Below are 14,248 nucleotides of genomic sequence, written 5' to 3'. Positions count from 1 at the left end.
GGATAATTAGTTTATATGAAATACTTGTCTGTTGAGAAAGATTACAAAAAACTGATGGGTTTGATCACCCAGACCTGAAATCCTGGCTATTCAAGAGACTGAGGCAAGAGAACATTGCATTTGCAGTCAGCTTGAACTGTAGAATGAGATCAAGGCCACCTGGGTCACATCATGTGTTCAAAGGATATATTTGGTACCAAAGTGAGGGTCTGTCTCTTTTATTTTAAATTGGAAAAGAGGGGAGAAAATAGGGGTAATCCTTATTGGTAAAGTACTTGCCTGCCATGCATAGAGTCCAGGGTTCATTTCCTGGAATGTAACTTAAAGAAATTCTAGAATGCTTATCTTCAATGAACTGTAGAAAAACCCTGCTTTTTAAGCAAAGGTAGGTTTGGAGTCCCTTCTGTTAACAATGTCTTTTCATAGATCTTCAATTTGGTTTCCCTTTCCTTCTTCTTCGTGTCACCTCATTCATTATCCAGTAAACCAGGTCACTTATGACTAATATAACTCAGTATACAGGCTCTAAAATATATATTTTCCTGGAGAGAGATAGAAAAGAGGCCAAAGAAAGAAAGAAAATACTAGAGATTCATCACAGCACTTTTGGTAAGCAAGAAAAATATTTAGGGATCATCAATTTAGGTTTATATTATAATTTAAAATATTTTGTGCTCTATAGAGATAGTTCAACAGTTATGAGAGCTTAACCACTCTTCCTAAGGACAAGAGTCTGTTCCCAGAACAAACACTGGGTAAATTACAAAAATTCCACCTCCATTATGATATTCATGTATGTATACATGCCCATAAGCAGATGCACTCCACAAAATTAAATATAATAAAGATAGAACTTTTAAAAATATTTTATAATGGATTGTGTTGTAATATTTAATTTCTTGATGCAGATAACACACAATACAAACTAAAATAATTATTTACTTTTCAATTTTTCTGCTACCATCTACAAACATATAGAAATCAATCAGCAGGTAGTGGGTCAATCAGTTGGAAGACTGCTTTTTTATCATGAATGAAGGCCTGGGTTTGACCCCATCCCTGTATAAACTAAGAACAAAGACAGACTTGTAAATACTATAGTCAGGATGTGGAGGTGGGATGATCATTAGTCAAGGTCATCCTCAGCCACATAGAAAAATGTCACAGCTTACATGAGGTACTGACCCATTAACTGAATAAGCACTTTAGTACTTACTTATTTTTATTTAATTTTTTAAACAAAATGTCCAAGTTCATTAGTATATAGAATTATTAATGCTATCAATAAATTAAAAATTGGCCTTTACAATAAGGATAAGGAAGATTAAACATTATAAAAATGCATAAATTTTGAAATACCTGCTAATTGCACACCTTATAAAATTCAACTAATTATGGAAATGGAGTAGCCATGAACTTGCCATCATTATTTTTCTTGAGTAAACACATACTGCACATGCTGCATATACAAACACATATTTATATATATATGTATACATACATATTAATATATATACGACACATATTAATGTACATGCCATACATACCTCAGACTATACATACTACACAAACAACACACATACGGTAAACATCATACACATATATCACACATACACACACACATATACACACACCATTCACACACATTACAAAAACATCCCAAACACATATATCAGACATTGTCTTCTCATTCATATGCCACCTGTTTTAATGAAAATGTAAATTTAGATTGTTCACTAGATGTGAAGAGCAAGCAATTTCTTTAAAATGGAAACAAAATTTATTCAGCCATGTTTTGGTAGGGAAAGCCCTTGCACAGGCTTGACCAGATCTAGTAAGTTTGCTAACAAAACACCCATGTCACAGTTTACTGATGTGAAATAATAATACACTCTTTAGGAATGAAGAAGATCATACTGTGAACTGTAGGCAAGATGGCTTAGAGTTATCTGTATTCCTTGCCTTAATTTCCAAGGAAACAGAGATTAGTTCTTTGCTCAGAGAAGGATGACTGAATAGTGAAAACGGAGTTTGTAGAATGTCTTATCTTACTGCTCTACCAGACCTCACTTCAAAACATAGAGACATTAGGTTTCCAACCACATCAATGGTTCCTGGAGAGTATGTAGAGGAAAATCACCTGGGAATTGTCTACAAAGAAAAGACAGGGGAACTCATCTGCCTAGCATCCCCTTTGCTGCTGAGATCATATTATATAGACCTATGGTGCAGGACATTAGAGAATATGAGAGATTCCTAAGGCGTTTTGGAAACAGAGGGTATTAACAGAGGTTCAAACAAGCAGATTGGAGCCACAAACTGGTATGTGTGGAGAGAAGATTTTAGGTGTTTTTGTCTGACTCTTCAGAAAAAAACAAATAAAAGCTAAAATTCTTTTGGAAATTCTGAATACATACCTCCCCTCTGGGTCTTTCAAGTCTCTACTTTTTAAGACTATATATATGGATGTGTGTGTATTTACATATGTGTAATTATGCCCATATATGCAGACTTTCCTCAAATTTTAGAAGAATAGAGCATAGGTAAATAAAATATTTGCTCATAAATGTTCCTGAACTTCCCTGCATGTCTTTCTTTCTGTTTGGATACTGGTTTAGATAGCAGGTATACGGTGCTGTGCAGGGGATGACCTGTGTCACTTAGTATGTTGATGTGCCTTTCAGTCCTGTCCCTGTGACAACAACTGCAATTTAACATCTCTCTCTTAGTTTTATTCACATTTTGCTATATGAATTATTCCATAAGAATATAAACTAGATTCTAATTAATTAATTAATTCTGAAATTTAATCCTGTCCAGAGGTGTCAGATAGTCTCTCTGTTCTACTGTCATTAGTGCCATTTAAGTAGTTGACATAAAGGCTAGGAAAATGCTGACAGAGGTGTCTCTGCCATTCAGTTCCAAAGAAACACACAGAGGCCTACATTAATTGTAAACTGGATGGCTTATTAGCTCAGGCTTCTTATTAACTAATTTTTACATTTTAAATTAGTCCATAATTCTTGTCTGTGTTAGCCACGTGTCTTTTTGTCAGTGAGGCATTTCTCATCTTGCTTCTTCTGTGTCTGGGCAAAACTGCAGACTAAACCTTTCCTCTTCCCAGAATTCTCCTATTCTAGCTTCCTCACCTATACTTCCTTCCTGGTTGTCCTGCCTATACTTCCTGCCCGGCTACTGGCCAATCAGAGTTTTATTAAACTAATCCAAGTGACAAATCTTTATAGGGTACAAGTTCCACAGTACTTACTCTTTGCCCCATCTTTTTTCTTTTCAGAACAGGAACTCTGAATCTGACTCTTTTGTTTAGCTTTTTTTTCTTCCTAAGCTACTAGGCCAACCTGTTTATAATTAATGTAGACCTATGTGTGTTTCTTTGTGACTGAATGACTCTAGGACTGGGCAGAACAGAAACCTCTGTCAACATGGAAAGGTAATCTTTATTTTTATTTATTCATGTGTGCTTTAGTATTTACTTTTTAGTCAATTAGAATGCTAGCCATTTAGGTAGCTTATTAAGTGACGAATTCTTAAAAGAGAGGTTATTAATTGGTAATGTGTTTAGCATAAATATTACACCATATCTTAACTATAGTGATCAGCTGAAAAAGCCTTGAAATGCAATATCAATATTTGATGGAAAATGGATTCCAGAGGGACATTTTACTTTGAGGCTGAATTGTGAAGAGTAAAATTTATATACACTTTCTGCCTCTCATCTAATTCATTTCATTCCAATCTATTTTACATTTTCCAGATATCAGTAAAATTAGACAGTCAATTAAAATTTCATGGTCTACAGTATTATCTTCAGACAGAACCAGAAGCAATACTCTAGTTAATAATCTCACTATAAAAATAGCAGTATTGCTCTAGTTTCAGCAATAAGAAATTATAATTGCTCAATGTCCTAATTTCCTTTATTTTAGCAAATTTAGTTGTTGCTATTCTTCTGTGTCCTTACATCTTGATAGACTATCACAAAAAAAAAAACACAGACTCTTTTTCACCTCTGATTAGAGTCTATATATAAAGGCCTATTTTCTATATGTAAGGGAATTGGCTATTTTTACATAATAATAAATTAGTTATAAAATATATATAACTGTTATTCTTATTTCTACAGTTTATTATACATAATAGATAGCACATTCATTTTAGGGAAACAAACATACAAAAGAAAAACAAAACAACAGGAAAAAAATCAATAAACTTCTCTAAGAATTTGATGTCCATTTTCCAGATAACTGAACTCTAATTGGTTATTTGGTGTGTTGTTGAGCCTCCCAGCTTTGTTATTTACAATAGCCCATGGGGCAGAAGACTAATGGTTTGAAGGAGCCTGAAGGACATTACAACTTTTTATTGCTTTATTTACTTATGGTTCTTCCATGATACCCAAAAGATAGAAATATTGTATGCTCAGTCAGTTGGTAAAATCTGACTCAAGCCTTAACCTTGTAATGTCTCCATGTGTGGCAGTTTTATATGCCATGTAGCAACTTACCCACTATCAGTCAGTTGGTAAAATCTGACTCAAGCCTTAACCTTGTAATGTCTCCATGTGTGGCAGTTTTATATGCCATGTAGCAACTTACCCACTATCTTTTGCTGTCAACCATAGTTAGCTGTACTGCATTCCTATATTATGCACAAATTATGAAATAAAATATTTTGGTACAGAAAACTAGTACATATTCCCTTTTCTGTAAATTGGATGGTCATGCTACATCTATATATATGAATGTTGTTAAGGTCAACTTCTTGCACTATGTTTTAAATATAAATGTCATAATGTACAATTTATTTAAATAGAACACTCATACTAAATAAATTGTGGGAAATGTCTCTATTTAATTAAATGATGGGTTGAATATCCCAAGTGAATAGATAACTTGAAAATAAAGACATGAGGGAAATAGAGTTTTTCTTTAAATGTAGAGTCACAAAGTCAAGTGTCATAACTTGGTGACACCAAAACCAGAAACAGACCAGGAATAGATAAACATGGCCAATTCAAGACAAAAAACACATAGATGGATCCAAACAGATCCAAGATAGTGAGAACCAGTCACAACCAAAAAATGTATCTGAAATTTTTAACTATGGCACAAAGCAAAGACCCAAATAAAAATATGATCACTGAACTGAATTAGAATGACAGGAATAGCTTGCATGTAATGAGTTTTTATAACAACTCTATTAAGTGACTAAACACAGACAAATATCATGAAGTCAGGGAGAAGAGTAAGTATAAATCTCTTAGCTAGGCTCATCTTTTGGAATTACACTCCTTTCAACCAATGGCATTCTTTTTTCAAGGTCCACCCACATCACCACTTGTGATGGAAATTCCTGTCTTATGGTTTGAAAGCATTATGGTGTGTGTGTGTATGTGTGTGTATCTGAGCACATGTGTATATGGATGGATGGATGGATGGATGGATGGATGGAGATCAAGTATCAAGTAGAGAAAAACAAATATTATGTGATCTCACTCCATAGTTGATTATGAAAACTTTGCTCTCATAGCTATTCCAAGTGGAAGAGTAGTAACCAAAGTGTAAAGAAGAGTAGGGAAGGATAAGGTCCAAGGTCATTCAGTAAGCAAAGCTGCCGCCCTAGCTCCTGGCCGCCTGGCTAGCTTATGCCCCGAAATAACAACACACAAACTGTATTCTTTAAACACTGCTTGGCCCCTTATATCTAGCCTCTTCTCGGCTAACTCTTGCACTTGGACTAGCCCATTTCTAATAAGGTGTGTAGCACCCCAAGGTGCACTTACCGGGAAGATTCTAGCCTACGTCCATCCTGGGTCGAAGCTTCATCGCATCTGCTCCAGAGAGGAGAGGAAATGGCATCTGAGCTCACTTCCTCTTCCTCCCAGCATTCTGTTCTGTTTACTCCACCCACCTATGTTCTAACCAAGTAGTTTCTTTATTTTTTAACCAATGACCTTCCTCCATCAAGAATAGTGTTGAGGGTGAACATAATTAACAGTAATTTATGAATTTCAAAATAATTAGAAGACATGAGTTTGAATCTATTCATCATAAAAGAATAATAAAACTTTATGATGGTAGCTATGTTAATGGTCATGAATTTATTACTACTCAGTGTATGCATGAATCCAAGTACTTTCCCTTATATATCTGTGTAATATTATCTGTTAATAAAAAATATTTACTTTAAAGTTTGGAATATATTTTAGGGACCTGGGTTCAAATTGAGATGTGATATAGTTGTTCCTTTTTCTGTTGTATTATTCACAGATTTATGTAGATGTAAGTTTCTGTTGCACCTGGTCCTGCAGCCTTTCAATCCTAAATAATTATAAACTATTTGGCTTCTTAGCTCAGGATTATTATTAACTAGCTCTTACAACTTAAATTAACCCACAATTCTTTATCTATGTTTAGTCACCTGACTTGCTATCTTTTTCTCAGTAAGGCATTCTCATCTTCCTTCCTTTGTGTCTGATGTATGTCTGCCTTTTGTCTTCCCAAATTCTCCTACTCTGGTTGCCCTACCTATACATCCTGCCTATCTAATAGCCAATCAGAGTTTTATTAAACCATTATGCAGGACAAATCTTTACAGTATATAAGAGTATTATACCCCTGCAGAGTTAAGGAAGAGTTTTCATACTTAGAGATAGAAAGCCAGGTTGTTAACCTTAAACCTACTAAGTCTAGCTAACCAGACTGAGTTCAAATTTTAATTATTAGTATCATTTAATCTGCATACCTAAGACACAGGTAATAGCAATATCTTTTTTACTACACACACATACATACACACTATACACACACACACACACACAGAGAGAAAGAGAGAGGAGAGAGAGAGAGAGACCTAGAGACTTGGGGTATTAACTAGCTCTAATTATCTAAATATTGAATATAAGAGCTTCATTTATGTCATGGTCTATTTCACCACCAAAGTCAATACTTTTTTGCCACACAGATAATACTACAATGATTCAAAAGAAAAATAATCCTTATGGTAGTGTGGTCATCATAGTTATCTCCTGTGTTAGTAAATCAATGCTTAAAACTCGTCTATAATAAGGGATAAATCATTAAGCCTGATGTTAAGGTATGTGGAAAGTTGGGGTGGGGAGGGTAGGTAGATGAGTAAGTAAAATGTTTGCTGTGCAAGGAACTCATTTGAGTTTTACTCCCAGACCTCATGGGGAAAAATTATGTGTTTTATATTCCTGTAATCAAATCAGTAATGAGGCAGAGACAAGAGAATCTTGGGGCTCACTGGGAAGCCAGCACAGTTGACACAGCAAAATGCAAGTTCAGTGAGAGATCTTGATTACAAAATCAAGGTGGATATCTCCTAAGAAACTACATCTCTAGATGTTAGGAAAGATAAGAAACTAGAAAACTGTACATATGTATATAATACTTCTTCTATTACATTTCAAGAACTGACTGGACTATCTTAAATTCAGATTAAAAAAATCTTCCATTCAAGCTCATTCTGCACAAATAAAATTATACACATAGGAATTTACATCCAGTTAATGCTGCTGTTAGTGACTGACTGTATCTGTTATAACCTAGGTTGTAGAAATGGGAAGTGAATGAATACTTAGTAAAATAAGTTTCTGAGTTCTAATATATATATATATATATATATATATATATATGTATATTATGTGTATATAATATATAGGCAGTATTTTGGTTACATGCATGCAGCTGAGTAAAGACTTTGTTTACTTGTTTATTCTCTCTCTCTCTCTATATATATATATATATATGTGTGTGTGTGTGTGTGTGTGTGTGTGTGTGTTTGTATGTATATATTCTAGACTACCGAGGAGGAGTTGACATTACCAGTGAGCTCAGAACTTTTTTAATTGATTTTTATTGAGCTCTACATTTTTCTCTGCTCCCCTCCCTGCCTCTCCCCTCCTCCCTTCAACCCTCTCCCAAGGTCTCCATGCTCCCAATTTACTCAAGGCATATTGTCTTTTTTACTTTCCATCTAGATTAGATCTATATAAGTCCCTCTTAGGGTCCTCATTGTTGTCTAAGTTCTCTGGAATTGTGGTTTGTGGGCTGGTTTTCTTTGCTTTATGTTTAAAAAGCACCTATGAGTGAGTACATTTGATAATTGTCTTTCTGCATTTGGGTTACCTCACTCAAAATAATGTTTTCTAGCTCCATCCATTTTCGTGAAAAATTCAAGATGTCATTATTTTTTTCTGCTGTTTAGTACTCCATCGTATAAATGTACCACTTTCCCTTATTCATTCTTTGGTCAAGGGGCATTTAGGTTATTTCCAGTTTTTGTCTATGACTAACAATGCTGCTATGAACATAATTTAGCACATGTCCTTGTGGTACGATTGAACATTCTTTGGATATATACCCAAAAGTGATATTACTGGGTCTTGAGGAAGGTTGTTTCCTAATTTTCTGAGAAATCACCACACTAACATCCAAAAACATCCAAAAGGGCTGTACCAGCTTGCATTCCCACAAGCAGTGCAGAAATGTTCCCTTTTCCCCACAACTGCTCCAGCATAAGTTGTCTTCAGTGTTTTTGATCTTGGCCATTCTTTAAGGTGTAAGATGGAATCTCAAAGTTGTTTTGATTTGCAATTCTCTGATGACTAAGGATTTTGAACATTTTCTTAAGTGTCTTTCAGACATTTTAAATTCCTAGTTGAGAGTTCTCTGTTTAGGTCTATACTCTATTTTTTTTATTGGATTATGTGTTCTTTTGATGACCAATTTCTTGAGTTGTTTGTATATTTTGGAGATCAGACCTCAGTCTGATGTGGAGAGAGTGAAGATCTTTTCCCATTCTGTAGGTTGTCATTTTGTTCTGTTGACCATGTCCTTTGTTTTACAGAAGCTTTTCAGTTTCAGGAGGTCCCATTTATTAATTGTTTCTCTCAGTGTCTGTGCTGCTGCGGTTATACTTAGTAATTGGTATCCTGTGCCAATGCGTTCAAGTGTACTTCCCACTTTCTCTTCTATAAGGTTCAGTGTGATTGGCTTTATGTTGAGGTCTTTGATCCATTTAGAATTGAGTTTTGTAAATAGTGATAGATATGTGGAACTAATACCAATACTACTCAAAATTTTCCACACAATAGAAACAGAAGAAACATTGCCAAACTCTTTTTATTAATCTACAATTACCCTGATACCCAAACCACAGAAAGGCATTACTAAAAAAGAGAATTACAGAATAATCTCACTCATGAACATTGATGCAAAAATGCTAAATAAAACCCTGACAAATTGAATCCAAGAACATGTCAAAACCATCATCCAACATGATCAAGTCAGCTTCATCCCAGAGATGCAGGGATGGTTCAGCATACCAAAATCTGTCAACATAATCCACCATATAAACAAACTGAAAAATAAAAGCACATGATCATCTAATTAGATGCCAAAAAAGCTTTTGACAAAATACAACATTCCTTCCTAATAATGGTCTTAGAGCAGGGATACAAGGAACATACCTAAACATAATAAAGGCAATATGTCCTTTGAGTTGCTGAAATCCTTTCCATAATTCTATGGAGTTCAAATATATCTGCAATAATCTACATGATCAGTGTTCCATGAATATTGTCTGAAATTAAAAAGCATAAAGTCAATCAAATTATTACTATTTAATTTTCTTCTTTATAATTATACTCTTGGCTGACTATTCAAATTTTCATTTTTATTATCAAAATGTTCTTCCTGATTTTTGACAGTTTATTTTTTATATATATATATATATATATATATATATATATATATATATATATCCTATACATTGTTCTTTAAAGACTAAGGATACCTAAGTATAGTATAGATATATTTTAAATTTCTTTCTGTATGTGACAATGAAACTTTCTTATAATATATATTTTCTAATATCCCCAAACAAATATAGTAAAATATCAATGTTGTTTCTATGAAAGTATTGTCAAATTGTGAAGTAAGGTTCTATCAGTTCAGAGTATGCCTTTCCCTTACCTATAAATATCAGTTTTACTATAACTTGATTATGGTTGGCTGTATTCTTGTTCTTTCTCCTTGTTGTATTTGAGGAGTGTTTAGTTATTGTTAGGCAGGAGCAGCATACTGTTTTTAATAATGTAAAATGGTTTATTGGACAATATTGATTTTAGGCTGTGTGAAAAGATTTTAGTAGTCTTTGAATGCTAAAAGTAGAGAAGGCACAGCATTGCTTCTTACTCTGACCTTTTCTGATTAAGTTGTCCAAAGCCATAATTTTTGTATACAAGAATAAGTTTGCTACTCTGTCAATGATGTAGTATTGCAATTCTTAAGGTGAATCAGGAATTATTAAGCCAGATGCAAAATCAGAAATATAATTTGCATCCACTCTGGGAGAATACTATAATGTCATAAATTTCATGGCCTAGAACATTCTAATTCCTTTCCTGCTCACTGACAGGAATTTGGAATTTTTCCTCAGTAGTAAGCCCAGCATCAAACTCTGATCTCATGTAAATTCTATTTGGCTAATATTCACAGTGGTTCAAATTGAGTAATTAAATATATTAGCACCATTTTGTGTTATACACATATTAGAAACAATGATCTGTTTGCACTTCTACAAATAACATTTTGTTATAGTTAATAGATATGACATGATTGCAAATGGACTTCCCATCTTCCTTTGAAAACAGTCGTCAATAATATTAGTTTGTTGCTACTTTCTTTCTGAATTCTGAATGGCAATCATTATTTTAAAAACTGACTTTTGGAAACATTGATAAATAAATTTATATGCCATTGAAATGGAAAACTAAATTTGGAAAAAATGGGTCATATGCCATTTTGGGATGTCACTTCTGCTATGATCCTAGCCATGATAGGTTTGTATGTTCCAGGGTTGGAATGTGAAGATTAGAAATGTTAGGTAGATAGAACAGAGTTAAGAAAGAAGCTCAGAGACACAGACTAGTAATGGAAGGGTAACTCAGCAAATACTGAGTGTTGAATTTGCACACATTTTCTTGTTGTTTGTTTTGTTTATTTTGCTTTTCGAGAACGGGTCTCTCTGCAACTTTGGAAACTGTCCTGAGACTAGCACTTGTAGACCAGGCTCGTCTTGAATTCTCAAAGATCCACCTGTCTCTGCATCCTGAGTGCTGGGATTAAAGGCATGCACCACCACTGCCCAGCCTCTTGTTTTATTCGTTTTTATACCCCAATGCAAATGGGAGGAAAAAAGCAAAGACTACTTTAAAATGACGCAAAGGACAACCAGAACATTTACTTGCTTCAACACTTGAGACATCAAGCCATTATTTCTCTTGTAAACTTTTTGATTTTGGGGACAGGAATATGCACTGAAACACACCCTAGACCAAGTATCCTGTAGACAGTCATCCCCTATGTCAAACCTTCTGTTTTAAATAAAGGAGCAGAGAAGTATGCTTGAATTTTTGGATCTTTGGTGAGCATCGAGCCAATTCACCACTCTCGGCCATCATAATGTCCAAGAAACAATCAACAACACTCTAAGTCAGGATATCTTTTCTTGTAGCCACAACTATTGTCAACAATTTTAAAAGAGCAAAAATAAGTTCCAACTCTTTGACTTTCAGACAAAGTAGAACAGGCTCACATCTGTGTGTGTCCCAACAAAAATGTTTTATTTGTTCCCATTTTGCCTCTAATAAAAATATTTTTTAAGTAAGAAAGAACACACTTGGGTTTTCTCTATTTACATTAAAATTATGATGTTTGCATAGATACTTCTGAATGTCAGAGAAAACTTGAAGGAACCATTCTGGAAAGACTAGAATCTGTGAAGTATTCATCTTCTGTGTAGTATATGGTAAAAGAATATTTAATTCCAAGTGGTACATGAATAATTCATGATTATACTTTACTCTGCTACTTTCTGGTATGATGTGCTCCGTAATAAGCATGGCCCTTGCTCACAGAACCATACAGATGGTCCTTCCAGCTGTCTAGCAGGGGTAAATAATTTCATGGTTTACACCTTATTGTTTGGTGATTTAAAAGCCTATGTAAACTTGTTTTATGAATACACTGACTATAATGTAAAGGTTGGCCTCCATTATTATGAATCCAAGTTCAATTTTCAAAAGTGAGTTGACTATTTCAAATGTATGACAAATGCTTACATTTTTTATTCATTCCTCAATTGAATGTTGGTCTATCAGGCACTCAATTATTTGATTTTGAATATACACTGAAATAAATAGTAATAATTCAAGCCATAGCATAATATTTCTACCAAAATCATAAGAATTTATGCTGTTTAAGATGTTTTCAAATTAAGAGTATGATAATAGTAAATGATTCTTACTATATATTCATCATTTAAATAGCATTTGAAAATATTTATAATTTATTCATATCAAATAGCCTTCCTTTGTATATTTTCTTTTTAGAATATTTATCTTGGAGGATGGCAGCCTTAAGATATGCAACGTGACCAGGTCCGATGCTGGGTCTTATACCTGTGTAGCCACAAATCAGTTTGGCAGTGGGAAAAGTAGTGGCAGTCTCATCGTGAAAGGTAATTTTTTGGTTTCAGGGGGACTTGTTGCATATTACAGTCATCTAGGCATATCTTGACTAGTGTTACCATGCCAAACTGGTAACATATTGTATGTGTAGAACTTTTTAGTTCAACATTTACTTAAGAGTTTTGCTACCACATTCATTAATGGGATGCCAACTCTAGGAATGTAATGCTGTGATAAATGTGAATTTTTTGGCAGTTAACAATGCCAGTGTATGTTTTTTTGCAGTGCTAATATCTGCTGCAAAATATTAAAACTCTCCACATGCCTTAGTGTTTGGGATCATAGACATTTTGATACAGTTCACATGAAGCCCCCTGATTTTGGTTAAATGCCATTCAGATGCTCTTGTTTTGTACGAACATTTTCCACATGTTACTTTCTATTGCTGTGAAACAACACCATGACCATTACAGCTCAATGGATGAAGGGTTTATTTTCTTGTTTTCCTGGAAATAGGAGTCCATCACCATAATGGCAGAGAGCATGACAACACACAGGCAGGCATGGTGGGGGACAGAAGCTGAAAGTTCACATCCCAGAGAGCACATTGGGAATACCTCAAGCCTTTTGAATCCTTAAAGTTTATCCCCAGGCAAACCTCCTCCAGTAGAGCCTTACCTTCTAATGATTCCAAAAGAGTTTTGCCAACTAAGAATCAAGTTTTAAATATTTGATCCTATGACAGATGGAGGGGCATTCTCATTCAAGTCGTAATGCTGTGTATATAAGACAGTCCAATATAAAACATGATCATTTGTTTAAACAACTCTTGGTACATAAGTAAGAAAAGATGGAGTTTTGTGAACCCAGAAACACAAGTTTTTTCATTTTTTTTTTCTTTTTGAAACAAGGTTTCTCTGTAGCTTTGGAGCTTGTCCTGGAACTAGGTCTTATAGATCAATCTGGCCTCGAACTCAGAGAGATCCACCTTTCTCTGCTTCCCAAGTGTTGGGATTAAAGGCAGGTACGACCACCACATGGCTAGCAGTTTTTTTTTTTTCAAAGAGAAAACATCAAAGTTACATTGTCCACAGGAGATACCATATCCCCCTCCTAGCAAACAGACAATCTTATATGATTTGGCAAGGTAAAACTGCATATTCCACTGTTAAGTCTTAAGCTAATATCAACTCAAACACACGTTCATTTATCATCAAGGGACATAATTAGCATCAGGATTGTCTATTCTCTACTTTTGCTACTTTATTATATTTAATATCAGCTCATGAAAATGGTATGTTTACTGTAAGCCATGTCACTTCTATTATTTCTTGTCTCCTGGATGATAAAAATGACTGGCTCAGTAAAGCAGTGTGTGCAGTTAATTAAACCCAAATGATTCGATTCTGCAATTTTGTTTTCTTGAATTTTCTGTATAAAAATAAATATATTACTGAAAGAGAAGTTAGTAACTAACTTCAACTATCATTTAAAATAACTCAAGGAAAATAAATACTCACCTTTATCCCTGGAAGGTATTTCTGCCAACTTGTCTCAAGTGCATGATATACTGTAGACAATTGTTTGAGACACTCTGGGAAAATGTAACTGATAAGAATCAATGTCAAAAATCGCACCAGTGTAGTAAACTTTCAAAAACAAACAAAAAGAAACCACTGTTCTTGTGATTGTATTGTCATCAGTGTGAAACAGAGATTGACTTAGTGTTTT

At 34.3% G+C, this 14,248-nt stretch overlaps 1 protein-coding gene across 3 annotated transcripts in view; it reads left to right on the top strand.

Annotated features, from left to right (window-relative positions):
- LOC130873039 (contactin-6) overlaps nucleotides 1-14,248 on the top strand; it is a 370,643-nt gene that overhangs the window by 303,041 nt on the left and 53,354 nt on the right. For all 3 annotated transcript variants that reach the window (XM_057767572.1, XM_057767557.1, XM_057767564.1), the window contains one exon: nucleotides 12,440-12,567. In XM_057767572.1, coding sequence (XP_057623555.1) covers nucleotides 12,440-12,567 — 128 coding nt within the window. The remainder of the gene's footprint in view (nucleotides 1-12,439; nucleotides 12,568-14,248) is intronic.

The sequence above is a fragment of the Chionomys nivalis genome, chromosome 1 (genome assembly GCF_950005125.1).
Source record: "Chionomys nivalis chromosome 1, mChiNiv1.1, whole genome shotgun sequence".
Classification (NCBI taxonomy): Eukaryota; Metazoa; Chordata; class Mammalia; order Rodentia; family Cricetidae; genus Chionomys; species Chionomys nivalis.
Note: the sequence above shows the minus strand (reverse complement) of the source record. Positions and strands in the feature narration are given on the sequence as shown.